The sequence below is a fragment of the Monodon monoceros genome, unplaced genomic scaffold (assembly GCF_005190385.1).
Source record: "Monodon monoceros isolate NGI ecotype Baffin Bay Population unplaced genomic scaffold, NGI_Narwhal_1 Super_Scaffold_19, whole genome shotgun sequence".
Classification (NCBI taxonomy): domain Eukaryota; kingdom Metazoa; phylum Chordata; class Mammalia; order Artiodactyla; family Monodontidae; genus Monodon; species Monodon monoceros.
Genome location: NW_021703775.1, coordinates 70,309,416 through 70,326,371, shown reverse-complemented (window position 1 = coordinate 70,326,371; position 16,956 = coordinate 70,309,416). Strand labels below are relative to the sequence as shown.

The window sequence follows — 16,956 nt, the reverse complement described above, 5'->3', positions numbered from 1 at the left end:
GCATTCATCAGCTTCCCCGCCTTGAGCCCTGAGGGTCACGGTGAAGGTCAAACACAGAGTCAGAAGCAGAACAAACCCAGGGCAGGGGGAACGCAGAGGGAACATGGTGGTCCTTGCTGCTGGTGGGCATGGGGCCAGCAGTCCCAGGGTGCCCGACAGGGTGGAAGTGGCAGCCTAGAAGCCAAGTGTCCCTGCTTGGTTAATCTAAAAATAAACAGAAAAGCAACAAAAATCTATGTCTCAATTACTGCACACAAGCTGTTCAAACAGCCAGCTCTGCACTGGAGATGTGAACTTGTCAACAGAGGCTGCCTCGTTTGCATGCTTGGGTGGTGATAAAACACACGACCTCGAAACAGGCTGCCCTCTGGTCTGGGTAGCTGTTTGGGGTTTTCTGTTTGTTTGTTTTTAATTTAATTTAATTAAAAATACAGACATAGAATAAAGACAGTGAAAAGCTGAAGTAAGTACAACAAGATAGGGCAGCAGCTCCCAAAACGAAGGTAGAGGAGGCTCTGAGGTCTGAGATAAGCCAGGCCCTTGAGAGAGAGGTGAGCGGAGAGTGGCCGAAGCAGGGGACAAAATTCTCTCCGAAGTGGCCCAAAACACTCCTCCCCTCCCCTGTTGATCATGGAGGAAGCCCCAGTGAGCTGTGTGGGCCCTCAGCTCCCAAAGCCGAAGCAAAGGCTTTTTAGGGACCTCTCTCTCTTGGGGAGAGGGTGTTATAGCCCACGTCTGGGATGAGCTCAGTGGGCCGGATGCATGGCGGGCAAAGCTGAGACTTCCATCCTTGGCATTTATTTCCTCTCCCACATGCTCACCCTCACACTGTCCTAGCTCAAATACAGTCTGTTCTCTGAAATGAATGAAGCCCCAGGAAGCTGAGCTTCCCTGGGCTCCAGCCCAGACCAACCACTCCCTCCCCTGAGCCCACGGGTGCTCATGCTTTTCTGTATCCTTACTGTGTGCTTTCCTCTTGACAGTGCTACTTTCCACGGAAGCCAGAACCTTGCCCCATCCCTGCCTGCTTTCAGGATCTTGCACAGAGCCAGGCATAATGAAGGCAAGAGGTGGTCAGTAAATTTGATACGACTTGACAAGGAAAGGGCAGAACGTGTATTAATCAAGAGCATGCCTAAGAGGCTGCTTGGGAGGAAAAAGGGGGCAGAGTCCTGACTCGTGCAAGTGGAGCCCCAGAAGAGGAAGCAGGCTACCTTTTAATTTCCCAGGAAGGGGTTCTGGGTAAGCAGGAGCCCCCAGAGATGGAGAAGAGAGGGCAGCATGCTCACGCCAGCGCCGGTGAAGGTGCCACAAATCTTGCTGCTGAAGTGGCTGTCGGTTCTGCATTCGCTCTGGACAGGGATTTTAATGTCCCCAGCCCTTGGGGCAATTCTGCAGCCATCAGCCCAGACACTACTTACTCAGTGAAATAAAAAAGCAGCCGAGTCTCTCCCAAGGATGATAATATCCTGTCACAGGCAGTATGATCTGCCAGCCATGTGACGGCCGTTCCCTAATGTTTCCAAATAGACTTTTGAATAGACCCTTGTCTAGAAGAGAGCAAATTGCAAGAGCATTTTTGGCAGCCAAATAGAGAGCGAGTATTAGTCTTTCTTCTTCGCAACTCTTGCTGCTAGGTCTGGCTCCAGGCACCGAGTAGGATTCATCCATCAGCTTGGGTCACTGATGAACACCATTTGCTGTGAAGAGACATCTTGTTGAATTAGTCAATTCTGCAAGATTCGGAATAATCAGGCGTGCCAGAGGCAGCCTGTGAGAGAGCGGGAGGCCTGCTTAGAGAAGGGAAGTAACTGCAAAGTCTAGCTCCCAATTCTGCAATCGCGTGTTTGCAGGACCGGGGGAAAGCAGGCTCCAGACTCTAGTGTTTCCATACTCTGTGAAGCCACCAAGAACAGGGAGTCAGAAGGAGCAAAGATGGTTCCTCGTCATGATAACTCTGGGTAGTTGTCCTCTGTGCCGTCAAACCATACCCGCCCGCCATAGCTGCCTCATCGATCCCAGTGTTTACGAGCCCCTAATTTATACAGACCTCCCTTCTTCCCTCAGTTTATGCTGGTATTATGCGGCCAACTGTCATTTCCAATATCTTTTTTATTTTTCATTATCACCATTATAATGATTTACACCAGTAGCAATAGCACAAATGCCTAGTCAATCTGTCCCATGAGAAAAGGCTCTGAATCATGTGTGCCTTTTTGAAAAAAAAAAATTACTGCATCAGAACCCACAGCCAGAATGTCTCAAAGTAAAGGTGCACACGGGAAGGGACAGAAGTGGGAGGCTTGTTCTTTTAATATTGTTCCTCTAACACGGGCACTGGATACCACCTTTCCGAGGCAGGGAGATTGCTTTCTGCGTTAGAAATTGGGCCCAGAAAAGGAATTGGTGGCATTTTTCTGGAAACCTATCATCAGAAAAGCATTTTGAGACATTTGTCTTTTTAGGTCATGTATTAAGCCCTGTAATTATGGAATGTGGATTTTCTCCAAAATACCTCTGCCCCCCGGGGCCTTCCAAGGACCACAGTGCAGTGGCGAGCACTGTAGGAGCATCAGAGTGCCGGGGTCCTAGGGCCGACTCTGGTCCTGCTAATGGGCGGATCTTAGGCTGGTGTGTCTCAGGCTCTACCTGCATTCAGGTCCTCCCGGAGGATCTTGTGAAAACCGCAGATTTCAGCTCAGTAGTGCTGAGGCTGGGCCTGGGATTCTGCAGTCTAACAAGCCCCCAGGTGGTGCCAATGCTGCAGATCCACAGACTGCACTGGGTCAGGGGGTGCTGAGGCCACTATCCAGGCCCTGACCTTCATCCTCTCCTGTTCATCTCCCCCACTTACAAAAGCCAGTGTCAACACCTCCCTGCCTACACCATTGGGATGTTGTGAGAGGGAAATGATGTGGTGCTTTCGAAGACCCTTGCTAAGGTTAAGCACTGTGGCCCTACAAGGTCATGCTGTTGTTGCCATGACCACCACTGGACCTTTAATGGAGGGGCTCCCTCCCTGTCCTCCCCTGAGCCAGTCCATTCACTGGTCTGGGGTCTGCTGGGCTGTGTCTCCCCCAAAGCTTTGGATGAGCCAAGACCTAGGAAATACACACAGGTTTAGCTGGTGGTGGAGAAAGCAGGTTCCCTGCCTTCCTTTAAAGGTAAAGATGACACCCTCAAGCCCTCTGTAACAGAGATTGATGCCACCTGGGGAAGGGAAGCGGAGGTCAGGTGTCACTGCCCTGGTTTCTAATCTGAGCTATCGCATCCCTGACTCCCTTCTCCCCCCAGCCTGGAGGGCCTGGTAGAAGCTGCTTGGTTGGGTCCAGATCTTGGAGCTGCAGCAGGTCTTGTTGGAACCTGCCAGCAGCTAAGCAGCGGGGCTGGGATGAGCCACCGCAGCCTGACACCTGGACTGGGAAGGCTTCACACTTACCCTGCTGAGTGAGTGACCAGTGACGGCTGGGCAGGGGGACGGGGGCGGGTGGTATTCACAGGAGGACGGTAGTCCCTCCTGGATGCCCAAAACAGGTGGAAGGGAAAGGCCCTTTCAGAGCAGGGGTGAAATATGACAGCAGTGGCTGTGTTCAGTTCACTGGGGCCTTGGTATTTAAGGAAAGGAGCTAACAATAAAACCACACCTAGGTCACTCTTCTGGCTGAGAACAGGAAGAGGCTGGTGTCAGCCTGTGACTGTTCCAGAGCTTCCTTGGCTTCTGAGCTGGTCCAAAGGATTTGGAACAGGGCCCTGGGTCCAGTCTGGCACCTACACGTGGCCCCCACTACCCAAACATTTTATATCCACTTGGAGGTGCTGAACACCTGCTCCCCGCTGAGGAATACCTCCCCCCAGGAGCGGGAACTGGACTGGATGAGACGGATGAGGAAATCTGTAAGGAGCCCGCGCTTTCAGGGCCAGACCTGAGAGGGTGGCCTCCTTGCTTTTTTCACCCTGGGCGCCTCTCTTGCCTCAGAGTGTGTTCCGAGCTGGAAAGGGCTTGCCACTTTGATCTGGGAGCATTTCCTGTGTCCCGTGCCCGGGTGCCCAGCCTGTGCCAGATCAGCTCCATGGAGAAAACAGAGGGGGGTCCTGCCTTTAGGGAGCACACCCTTGAGGAGTGGCACTCACTGGGGCGGTGGAACGTGCCAGCCCATCGCTGGGTCGTTGGCCTGCCTCTGGAGCTCAGAGAAGAAAGGGCTGGTCAGAGGATGCCTTCTACAGGAGGGGCTGGGGCAGTCCCACCCCCGAGCCTCAGCCAGAATCAAGTCATCTAAGTCAGTGGGGTCTCGGTGGGGACGGGGGTCGGTGGGAGCCGAGGCAGCCCCAGGAAGCCAGGAGGCATTTCCGAGGGGTGCCCCCAGCTCCTGCTGACATCTGTGCCAAGTCAGGGCCAAGCCGGCTTCTCCAGAAGCACCTGTAGAATTCCTTTGTATTGCATTTGCCGAGACGGTGTTCTGGCTGCTGTTGCTTATTTTGCTCCAGAAGAAAGGCTAAAAGATGCAGAGAGGGAAACGAAAATAAGAGAGCTGGGCACCGACTGTTCCAGCCAACTGGGCAGTGTGTCTTCCCCAGATGAAGCACTCACACGTTTTCCTACGGGGCTGGACGGGCCATGGCTCATCCCTCAGCCTCCTGTCCAGAGGCAGTGCGGGCTCCCCACTGGCCTGTGGATTAATCATGCCTTCAGGTCCTTACAGCCAGCGCCCACGCCTCCGCGTGCCTTACCGATAGGAAGGAGGGAAGGGTCATTGGTCACCTGTGGTCCCCGGTACAGCGTGTGCACACGGGGCATGTCAATAGTGGGGGGCGCGGAGCGCGTCCTGCAGCGAGTTCAAGGCTGCACAGCATGCTGGTCCTCGAGCACGGGGCCCCAGGAGTGTCATGGGCTCCTGGACAGTGGCCCCTGGGCCCCAGCCCCACATGGACAATACAAAGGAAAGGACTGTGACAGTCACAGTACTTAATTATTTATTCATGCATTATTCATGTTGAGGCAAGTCTGTGGGGCAGGATGCTGACCTGGTATCCAGCAAGTGTACATGAGACTGAATTACAGAGATACAGCCCCGGCAGCAGGGCTGAGCCTGGTGTCTGCTGGTTGCCTTCCTTCAGGCCATCCTCAGGCCCTGGACTTGGCATCCATCATGGCACCCCTGAGCTTCAGGCAGAAGCCCATCCATCAAGGCAGGCTGTAGGGTTTGCAGTAGGAGATCCCCTAGGTCACAGATGTCCAGCTGAGGATGACCTTCCTTCCCGCCCAGTGTGTTGTCTCCCAGTGGCCCCGGGTGACAGAGCACCCTGCAAGGTCCTGGCTGTCCCCCCAGCACAGGGGGTCTCAGGGAGTCTGTGAGACACAGGCCTACACAGCTTCGTAGTTCACAGCCTCCTTTGTCCTCATCCCAGAAACTTGCCAGGTTGCTTTGGCCTTGGAGTCGCAGGCCTATCCTTTTCTGCCCTGTAACTCAGATCTGCTCGTTACCCAGTGCTAGGGCTTTTCCCCGTGTGCAGAGGGCTCACAGGATTTACAGTTTGGTCCTCACAGAGGCCCTGGGGGCGGGTAGAGCTGTCCATCCCCGCTTTCCAGATGAATAACCTGCAGCCCCCGAGTTCCTGGGGCTAGTAAGGGGTGGTGCTGGGGGTCAAACTTAACCCTCTTGACTCTCTACCCGGCTCTCTTTCCACTGCCCAGGGGCCCCGGGTTGAGTCCTGGAGTGGTCACTGAGGGCTGAGCTGGCAGAGCAGAGGGGCCAGGCCCAGCACTTGGACTCAGGCAGGTAGTTAGGTATGGCTTCCCCGAACAGAACAAGAAGTGTGGGCCCCTTTGCAGAGAGGCCTCGGAATGCAACAGGTCGATGGCCAGCCTGTGCACAGGGCCAGAGAGGTGCCGAACACCAGGGGCCTGCCCAGCTCTCGGGGTCGGACAGGAGCATTGAGCATGGAAGGGTTTAACTCTATGCATGTTTTCCAAAGTCTGAACTGGACCTTAAACTAGGCACCGACTGGGGTGGAGCCCATATTTCCCCGCGGGGAAGGACGCACAGGGTAGGCTCCATAGTACCAGACTATTTCTTATACAACTCCGAAGTAGAGACATTAACTTTTCTATCATTATAGAGGTAACCTAACCACAGCATAGAAAATGTAAAAATAAAATGAACAGCACCTAAAACTTTGGATCAAATTCCAGACAGGTGGAATTACTCCTTTTCAGCAGCTGCAGTGAAACTACGACAAGGGAGGGTGGGTGCAGAGCGGAGGCCCCGACGTGCTTTCTAGCTGGGCATCAGGAGCACGGAGAAGGAGAGAGGCAGGGAGATAAGGGTTCCAGGGACAGGCAGTGGGCGGAGGTTCGGGGGAAGAGCTGGAAGTCAGGGGCTGGGGCAGTTTTGTCATTTGGTTTTCCTCCCAGTTAGCAACCCGGCCGACTCCTCCAAGGGAATCGAAAGAGCCTGGGGACCGGGTGGTCCCTCCTGTGTCCCTACACACCTGGTGCTCTAGTGGTGCTGGCCACATTGAGGAATTGTCCCCAGTGCCCAGCAGGCAGGGAAGCCGACTTCCAACTTCCATTCACTCCTGATGGAAGGGAAGCCCAAGGGTGGAGCTTGTGTGTGGAGGTCCCAGGCCAAGGCCCCTCCCAGGGGAGCACGCACCCTTTCTGGTGAGCAGGTGAGCCATCACGGGAGCTGGCACCTCATCCTGCAGGGTTGGAGGCGGCAAGAACAGACCCTCCACTCTCTCCTGGAGAGGAGCCCTGGACAAAGTAGGCCTTCCTCACGGGGCACGGAGATGCTACCGGGCACACCAGGGTGGCCTCTGTAACGCTTCCAAGGGATCATCTCAGCTTTGAGGTAGTTGGGCCTGACGGTCGCGATTCTCCCTGGAGCTGGTCAGTGTGGCCCTGCTGCGTTTCTGGGGTGCTGGGGGGACTCTGTCCTTAGGCTCAGGGCGTGCCCGTGTGTGTTGAGGCTCTGAACAGGGAGACAGGGGCAGGGCGGGGGGTGGGGGACGGGTGGTGCAGGAACATTGGTTGTGCATTCACAGCAGCACTTTGGCCCATCAGGAGCATCTCAGAGTGACGTTCACCCCATTCTTCACATTTGCTGTGATTCTGTAGGCAGGGCCTCTGCTCCCCTCCCTCTCCCCGGGGGGAAGAGAGGTGTGTACAGAGAGAAGGGACTGGGAACCGGGGACTGGGACCGGCTTCCCGAGCGGAGCACTGGGCCCAGGCTCAGCCTCTCTGGATCCGGGTCGGGCTCTGAAAAGTGGAAACCCAGGTGTCTGCACAGGGGGCCACCAAGTAAGATGGTGGAGGTGCGTACATTTTAGGAACTGGGAGGCATGTGGCTTCAGGCACGGAAAAATGGGGTTCCCCCCGCCCCAGGGGTGTCCCCTCCTCTCTGTCAGCCCAGCATCCCTGGGACGGTGCAGAGGACAGCTCTCGTGGTGGAGAAACAGTTTTGCCGCTCAGGATCCTAGAGGTGAGAGCCAAGTCTCACACGCAAAACTCCCACCTCTGGGCGACTTTTCAGATTTAACCCCGGACCTGCCCCGAAACATCTGTACCCTGGACCTCGGCCTGACCTGCCTCCACCCACGAATATAGAATTTTCTAGACCCTAGAGCTCTTTCTTCACACATGTGCATGGATTGAAAAGGTGCTGGCCACACACTAACCCCACCCAGGTGCGGGCCCTGGTTCCTGGTAAACAGCCCCACACGCTCGGGAATGGCTGTGGCCAGACTCCCTCCTCTCTTGGTGCCGGCCCCCGAGCCAGGCTCTGCCAGTTCATAGGTGGCCTACCAGGTGCGCACCGTGACAAGGAAGCATTTCTACATGTTCTGTCTGTAATTGCTTGACCCGTCTCGTCTGAGATGCCTCGTGCGCCGGGGGCCTCCTCCCGCCCCAGTGACGCCTCTCCCGCCACCGCCCGGGATGCACGTGTGGACACAGGGGCCACAGCCCAGCAGGAAGTACCGACATGGCCACCTCTGGTGCTGGCACTCTGCCATCTCACCAGGGTACACCGGGCAGCACTCTCCTTCGTTCCATTTGAAAAGGGGGAAGTTAAACTGAGGAATGAAGTTGAACCCAAACCTGCCATGCAAATAGTTGACCCTTTTTTTGGATACACTTCATGAGGCTGAGACCAGATTGTGTGGCCTCCAGCTGCCTGAGTTTCCATCTCCTCTAGGGCGTTTTCAGGAGACTTGAAGGGATGAGCAGCGGGGTGGGGACCCCCGGAGGTGCAGCTGCTGGGCCCGCTTTCCTGCCACGCACCGGGGCTGTGAGGAAGACGGAACCACAGCGTGGTCCAGCGGGCGGCCCAGCCCAAGGCAGCGAGCTGTGAGGTATGACCGCCCATCAGTGGTGTCCTTGGAGCCAAGCACACTCTGCCACCTCTGGGCACATCTCAGGGGCCATCTGAATGCCAGCCCTCCTCATCTCCATCCCCACCAGCTGGAAGCAGATGGTTCCTTGACAATATGTGAGGCTGTGTTGTTTTGTAGGAATGTAGGGGCTGATTTCGTGTATCAGCCAGGCTAGACTAGGCTTTTAGGTAACAAACTGCCAATCTCAGTGCCTTAACACGATGAAGATTTATGTCCCAATCATGACAAGTCCCGCGCTGAGGGAACAACCCTCTCCCGTCAGATCGCTGCACCAGCCGGGAGATGTGGCCTCTGAGGTCGCCACGGCAAGCAGAGAGAACCACAGGATCATACAGGATGTTTATAAAGGGCCCCTCCCCACTTATTCTGTCTGCCTGAATTCAGATGCATGATCCCAACCTAACTACAAGGGAGGCTGGACGGGTCTTCTGGGTGAGCAGAAAGAGGACACAGTGCTTTGAACTCTGAGCATCATCTCGGCCCCACTTAGGATCCAACCTAGGGAAGCAGTCGCCCCTGGGGGGACTGGTAATTAACCAGAGCCCTGCCTAGGCAGGTGAATCTCAGGAGACCAGAGTCTAAGCTCTGCGGTCCAGCTGACCCTGGACACGTAGATTCTCCTTTCAGAGCTGTCTTTAGAGACTTCAGTTCTGATTTCCTAGAAAGATAGGACATTTGCTAACTCCAGTGCCTACACAGAATTTCCAGCTGGAAGACTCAAGGTGTTTGTGTCTGAGGTTCTCCCTTTACACAAATGTATTTCTCCCTTCCTGAAACATTGAGCAATCAAGAAGGAATAAACATGTGTTTGTTCATTCAGCAAACATTACGTGAACACCCTTCTATGCCAGAGTCTGCTAGGTGCTAAGATTACAGAGACAATAAGCCTGGAGTTTACTCTCAAGGTAGTAAACGTACAACAGCCATCCATGGATGCTGGGATGATGGTGGGTACAGACATTCAGGGGGACAGAGGAGTGCCTCTCACCTGACCTGGGGTGGGGGTGAGGGTCAATGCAACCTCTGAGAAGAGTCAGTGCCTGAGTTGGGTCATAACTGACACACAGAACTTAGCCAGGGGGAGGGGGAAGCCAGTTCTGGCAGAGGAGCCGGGGGGACTTGTCCCCGAGGTGAGAGAGGGTGCGACGCCCTCAGAAACTACAGCGTTTGGAATGGCCGGGCATCGTCTCTGGGGTGGGAAGAGTGAACAGTGATGCTAGAAAACTGAGCCATCCCAGATGCTCAAGTGTCCTCTGGGCCACCCTGAGGAGTCTGGATTGTATTCTGAAGGATAGGGTTTAAAGCAGGAGAGGAGAGGATGGGGACCAGACCTGTGCTTTAAAAAGCCATAAGGGCAAGGGTAAGCTGGGACAAAGTGAGAGAGTGGCATGGACATATATACACTACCAAACGTACAATAGGTAGCTAGTGGGAAGCAGCCGCATAGCACAGGGAGATCAGCTTGGTGCTTTGTGACCACCTAGAGGGGTGGGATAGGGAGGGAGACGCAAGAGATACGGGGACATATGTATATGTATAACTAATTCACTTTGTTATAAAGCAGAAACTAACACACCATTGTAAAGCAATTATACTCCAATAAAGATGTTAAAAAAAAAAAAGCCATAAGGGCAGTTGGTGGAGGATGGACAAGAGGGGTGAAGCTTGGGGCAGAGGACCGATTGGGATAATCCATGTGGGAGACACGATTTGGGATGGATGTGCAGGTGGAGGGGGGCAGATCTGAAAAACAACTAGAGCAACAGACGCAAAGACCCCACTGTGAAATATGGGATGGACATGGGGACATGCGGCTTTCTCAGAGAGAGGGAATTTCTGAGAATGCGTGTTTGGGCAAAGAACAATGAGTTTATTTAGGGACTACAAGGTTTAGTTACCTTCAGGCAGTAGGATAGTGGGCATGGTGCAAGGAGAGGGAGGGAGCTGGAAACGTGGCCTTGGGAGTCGTCAGTAAAGAGGTGAGAGCTGAATGAGGTCATCCAGGGAGAGCGTGTAGGGTGAGCAAAGGGGAGGAAGCAGGGGCCCTCCAGGAAGCGCTGAGAAAGAGGAGCCTGCAATGCAGACGGAGAAGGAGTAGCAGAGGAAGGAGAAAAAGTGATAGAGCACGACGTCACAGAAACCACAGAGAGGAGCTTTCCAGAAGGACATCAACCACGCCAAGTGGAGGGGGGGTTCAAGGAAGACACGGCCATCAGTGTCCCATTGAATGGAACGAACAGGTCCTTCTTGACCTCGATGAGAACAACCCCCCAAGGAGTGGCCAGAGCGAGAGCCACATGGGAGCAGGTTGCAGTGTGACCTGGAGGAGGGAAGGTGACCAGAGCCAGGTGTAGACATCTCTCCCGAGAACCTGGCTCGGAAAAGTTTGTGAGGGTGATCAAAGGGATATTTATTTTTATTTTTATGATATTAATATTGAATAGATGAAAAAACAATTTTTGTGGCATTGTGTAAGCCGTGAAGCATAGTGATGAAATAAACAGCGAACCCACCATCCAACTTAAGAGGTTACGGTCAGCTCTGCGTCAGGTAGGCCTGCAGGCTGAGCTCAGGCCTCGGGGTCATGTGCCCAGCAAGAGGGGACAGTGCCGAGGGAAGGGACAGTGGCTGCCAGGGCCCCGCCAGCCACAACCCAGGTTGGGCTGAGACTGGCTCTGGCTCTGGCTCTGTGGCGCTAGAATTTGGCCACTAGTTCTGGATGTGCCAAGACCAGACTAGGATCAGGCTTAACAGAAGTTTTAAAAATAAACTGGTCAGTTTACTAGCCAACAATTCCGGAGTCCCCAGGCTGAGCTGGACTGGTGCGATAGGAAAGTGATCCAGGAGCTGTCCCTGACCTCCAGGAGCTCACACCCCAGACAGGAAGTGGGTGGAGAATGGAAAAGAGTCACAGACGACCACATCCCTTGTGCCTGAGCCGGGGCAGGGCTGGGGATGTGATGTGCAGGCAGGCCCCACACTCACCCTCATCGGTGCCCCGGCACTGCCTATGTTCTCCCATCTGCCTCTGCTTCTGCCTTGCTGAGGCCTCTCCGACTGAGACAGCGTCTCCTGTATCTTTACATCCTTCCTGACTGAGGGTGGCTGGCAGGGAGCCAGGCAAGTCACTGTCGTGCTGAGCAAAATACGATCCCCGACGATGCAGGAGGCCCTCGGAGTATCTGGTGTGTCTAGGTCTCCATGACAACATGAGGGCCTTATGTTCGGATATTCAGGAAAGTTGTGTGGGAGATCGTCTGGTTGACAGAGGCCAGGGAGCACGGGGGGCTCTGGTGCCAGCAAGGGATTTGTAGGTTATGAAAGAAAACTCCAAGTCCCGGAGGCTTAACACCTTCTCAGACTTGAGTTGTATACTGAGCCGCGGTCTGGAGGCTGGAGATCCCGGCCACTTTCTCACCTTCTAGTTTTCTGACCTCGAGGGAATCACTTATTCTGAATGAACTCCCTGGTCCATAAAGTGGGGACGACCCTGCCACGTCACAGGCCACTCCAAGGATCAAATGAGATCTATGTCAAGGGCCTTGTTCACCACAGAGTGAGTCTACAGACGTGGCTGCTCTCACCCCATCACAGGGTTGAGGAAAACGCAGCCTGGGGGGTCCACGGGATCTTGTTTTCACAGTGGGGATGGAGGGATAAAATCCCAAGTCATAATTAGAAGGCGCACGTCTGCATCATGCAGGGCAACGTGATGCTCCCGACCAGAAAGGATTACTTTAAACTGTGACTGGGTTCAAAGCTCATTGACTATACTTTTGCCACGTGATCCCGGACAAGTCATTTATTCCTCCTCTGTGATGGGGCTAATGATCCATGCTTTGTGGGCTTGCTGTGAATATGAAATGAGCTAACGTTTCTTTGAGCATAGAGAAGGCGCTTAATGGATGCTGAAAGCCAGTGCTGTCCTCCTCGGGTCCTGGCAGGGCTGCCGTTGGTCTAAATCGCCCTCCTCTCCACTCTGTGCCAGCAGGTCCGGCCTCTGTTTCCACGTGAGGAGCAGCCGCGGCCCACCGAGATGTCCCGGCACCACAGCCGCTTCGAAAGAGATTACCGGGTGGGCTGGGACCGCCGCGAGTGGAGTGCCAACGGGACGCATGGGACCACCAGCATCTGCAGTGCCACCACGGGGGCAGGCGGCGGCACAGCCAGCAGCCTCAGCGCCCGGCCCGGCCTCCTGCCGCTACCCGGGGTGCCCTCCCGGCTGCCCACACCCGCCACGGCCCCCGCACCCTGCACCACCGGCAGCAGCGAGGCCATCCCCAGCCTCGTGGCCAGCTCTGCCTCTGCCGTCACCACCAAGGTAAGACCTGCCTGGCATCCGCTGTGAGCAGCAGCCGGGCAGAGGGGCCCGCTTCCCCCACAGCCCGTTCCCTGGACGCCGCCTTCTCCAGAGCGTGGGCAGCCCTGGAGCTGCGCCGGGCACCTATTTAAGTTAACGTGCGCGTGGTTTTATTTTCCATGAAGCCTCTCTCTGTGACTAACATGGGAAGACGAGCAGGTGGCTGAGGCCCCGCGTTGTCCTCTGCCATGTTGATGAAGGGTACTTAGCCAGTGAAATGACCATGACACTCCCGGTTGGCAATACGGGTTTCCTAACTAAGCACCTGCAAACCAGGCAAGGCCCCTGGGGCACCGGTTACTTGGGTTTGGAAGAAGATCCTGAGCAGCAGTCAGTCCTAAATGGTCATAAATCTGCTACTTATTAACCAGTATTAGTACTGAGAACACTCACATCACTGTCTCCTCCAAGCCTCAGACAACCCCATGACATCAGTACTTTTGTCACCCGCCTCGCAGTTGAGTATATGGAGGCACACCGAGTCTCTGGAGCAGGTCCAAGGTGGGCCCTCCTCGGGGACCCAGGCCTCAGGGGTGTTAGTTCCGGTCATTCCCCCTCTTCTGGAGGCTGCTAAGCCCGGGGATCGAAAGCAGTTTGTTTTACCAACCGCGATATCAAAATGAAAATGTCACCAAGGCTCCTACTTAGATTCCGGACGAGCTGGGCCCCCTCACGCTGCTCAGAGCCCCTGAAGGGACAGGGGGACCCAGGCCGGTGGCAGGAAGCCCTTTCATTGCCGTCCTGTCTTCTGGGCCAGCAGGGGCTCTGCAGGCCACTTTGCCTCTGCCAGCCATTCAGAGCCGCCTCCTAGGGGGGATCTCAGCATCTCAGGGCCAGTGTGCGCACGCGCATGTGTGTGTGTGTGTGTGTGTGTGTGTGTGTGTGTGTGTGTGTCTAGTCTTTTCTTTTCTGCTTTCATAAAAGTTGCGGGAGAAGTTAAAGGTTGGGGAGCCCCGGCCCCAGCCATTGTGAGGCGGCCGTGGTATTGGAAAGTCGTGCTCCAGGTGTGCCGCGCCTTTGTCTCGGTGATTTTCAAAACTCCCTTTCAGCCCTGCTTCCCATTAATAACTGCGAGTGCTGCTGGCGGAGGCCCGAGACAATGGAGCTATTGGAGGCCAGCTCGGAGCGCACTGACATCTCCTGCAGTGCCTTATTGATTTTATTTTCCTGTTATGAATACGCCGCCCCACTGAGGTGGGGAGGGAAGGGGAGAGGAGATGGAGGGTGATTTGGGCATGATACCCCCAGACCAGCCAAACACGCTCCTTCCCAGGCGCCAGCCCCCAGCACTTCTCTGAGGCGTTGACCTCTGCCCAGCGGACCCAGCCGGCTGCCCCGCCGGCCACATCCGGCAGCCGCTCAGCTAGGCCAGCTGTTGGCCATCTGGAGGATGGCAGCCTCTGGAGCTGACTGCTGGGGGCTCCAGGTGGAAGAGAGAGGAGATGGACCTGGGAGCCCACTTGATGGTTTCTGCCCTCTCAAGGATGCAGGCCTTTTTAGGGACGATGTCAGGCTGTGCCTCAGGGCTTTGGGCCCCGCCAGGCGAGGGAAGTGGCGAGGCCTCTCGGCGAGGGCCCGCCCTGCCCGCGCAGCTCCTGCTTTGCTCCCAAGCAGCTCTCACTGGCTGGGCTCCAAACCACAGCACATGGGAGGAAAGGAACCCAGCGTCAGACAGAAAACAACAGCTGGGCAAGGACTGAGCTGAGCGGCTGGGAGGGGACAGGGGCTGAAAGTTCATGCCTGTGAGGACAGCCAGCTCCTCAGCACACCTGCCCCCAAAGCCACCTCCAGCCCAGTTTCACACCTGCAGGGGCTTGTCCCGTCAAGCAGAGGTGCCTGATTGCGCCTTGGATTCTTCGGGGTGCTCAGGAGAGTTGGGTGTGTGGAGGCAGGGAGGACAGCAGGCAGCAGTGTCTTCCATCCAGGGCGCTGTGGTTGAACTTGGGCCCTGGCGCCTTTCTTCCCTTCTGGCCTAGCTGCCGACCCCTCAGACGCCTGTCCCCAGCCTATTTGTCTAACCCTACACGAGGACCGCATCAAGCGACAGGCAGGCCAAACAGAGGTATCTGCAGTTTCCCGGGTCAACAAGTTGCATCTTTTGAGCAGCCAAGGGCAGGCTCTTGCCCTCAGGGAGCTCATGGGCCAGAATATAATGAATCTGTGGCCTGGACAAATGACTTGAGAATGTCTCTCCCATTGAGGTTGTGGACAGAGGCAGCTTCATGGAGTGGATAAAGACAGACTTTGGAGCCAGACGGCCTAGATTTGAATTCTGTTCTATCCCGTGCTTGCTGAGTGACCCTGGATGACTTACCGAACCTCTCTGGGCCTCACTTCTGTAACACGGGAGTAGGTGGTAGTACCTGCCGTCGGAGCTGTTGTGAGGATTGTGTGAGTTAAAACTCGTGTAAAGTGCTCAGAACAGAGCCAAGCCCGGCAAACAGTCCTATAGAGGTGCTATCGTCGTCACCATTGTCACAGTCACCCAGAGGAGGCCTATGGGACAAGGCCATGCCCCTGTAAGGAAAGGTGATCATTGCTGGCCTCACCAAGAGGAAAAGGTAAGTCTTCAGATAAGAAACAGGAGCTAGGCCCCAAGCAGGCGGGGAGAGGAATTGGGTTTGTGAGTGGTTAGGCCTCAAGCTGACCTCGTGACATGACCAAGGTGACAAGACAGCAAGATGGGCTGGAGGGAAGAGGGCATCTAGCGGGCCTCAAACTGAAACTGAGTCAGCACCACCTGGTGATAGATGACGGAAGGGAGGTGTGTTAAAGCCTTTGTCAGCCTTGGGCCCTTTCCTCCAAGAAAGCCCAGTATCTACACAGGGTCAAGGCCCCCCTCTGGTGGAAGACTGGGGGAGACAGCGAGCTGCATGGAAGCCAGGAGCAGGGCTGTGTGTTCCTCTTCCTTTTGTGTGTTCCTGCTGCCCCGCGTCTAGTAAAGGCTGCTTGAATGTACTGGCCTGGCTTCCTCACTGAGGGGTCTAGTGCCCCATGTGAGCCCGAGCCACCCCTGAGGACGCAGGGAAAGGTCCGCAACAAGGTAACAAGTGTCAACACTGTCAGGCCTTAGCACCCCCAGTGGGCTGGGCGTGGAGCAGGCCGAGTGTCACGTGCTCTGGGGGCTGCGGGCGTCTCCGGCGGGGGGGGCTGGCTACGCTCCCAGCAGCTAGTTACGTAAGCGATGACAAGTCTTCCTGTCACTGCTGCCTTCAGGCCTGAGTTGATCTTTTGGCTTCTTCCTTTTTCTGGGCCCTGAGGATTTCTTGCATGTTTTAGATGAAAGGCCAAAAGGCCAATTGGATGAGCACAGACTCCTGGGCCACTGAGGCATGAGGAGGGCCTGGCCAGATGCACACACACACACACACACACACACACACACACACACACACCACACACTCTGTCATTGCTCAGACCAATAAACTGCTTCCCCGGAGCCTAGATCAGCTCTTGATCCTCTAGGACACAAATTCCCAGAGCCCAGGAGGAGTAGAATAACCGTGCCACACAGCCCCTCTATTCTGTAGATCAGAAGAGTGAGACTTGGGACTTCCCTGGTGGTGCAGTGGTTAAGAATCTGCCTGCCAAGGCAGGGGACACGGGTTTGAGCCCTGGTCCGGAAGATTCCCACGTGCTGCAGGGCAACTAAGCCCATGTGCCACAACTACTGAGCCTGTGCTCTAGAGCCCGTGAGCCACAACTACTGAGCCCACGTGCCACAACTACTGAAGCCCACGTGCCTAGAGCCCGTGCTCCGCAACGAGAGAAGCCACCACAATGAGAAGCCCGCGCACCGCAACGAAGAGTAGCCCCCACTCGCCACAACTAGAGAAAGCCAGCGCAACAACGAAGACCCAAAGCAGCCAAAAATATAATTTATTTATTTATTTATTTATTATTTTTAAAAAAGAAAAAAAACAGAACCTAATATTTAAAAAAAGAAGGGTGAGACCTGGAGAAAGAAAGACTTGCAGAGGTCACCCAGGGAGTGAGAAAGAACCAGGCTGGACTGGCTCCTTTCCCCACCCCAGGCTGCCTGGTATAGTGCATTCAGCATGGTAACCAATACTGCAGCATTGTTACAGTAACTTTTCCCATCCTCTCATCCACCTAGCTGGCAGCAAACACTGAATTTTGACAAGAAAATGGGTATATATATATATATATATATATATATATATATATATATATATACATCT

The 16,956-nt window shown here is 55.0% G+C and overlaps 1 protein-coding gene across 1 annotated transcript in view; it reads left to right on the top strand.

Moving 5' to 3' along the window:
- The window catches only part of KLHL29 (kelch like family member 29), a 309,933-nt gene that overhangs the window by 156,236 nt on the left and 136,741 nt on the right, over positions 1-16,956 (top strand). The window contains exon 3 of the mRNA XM_029231912.1: positions 12,386-12,715. Within this exon, the coding sequence (XP_029087745.1) occupies positions 12,431-12,715 (285 nt within the window). The 5' untranslated portion in view covers positions 12,386-12,430. The remainder of the gene's footprint in view (positions 1-12,385; positions 12,716-16,956) is intronic.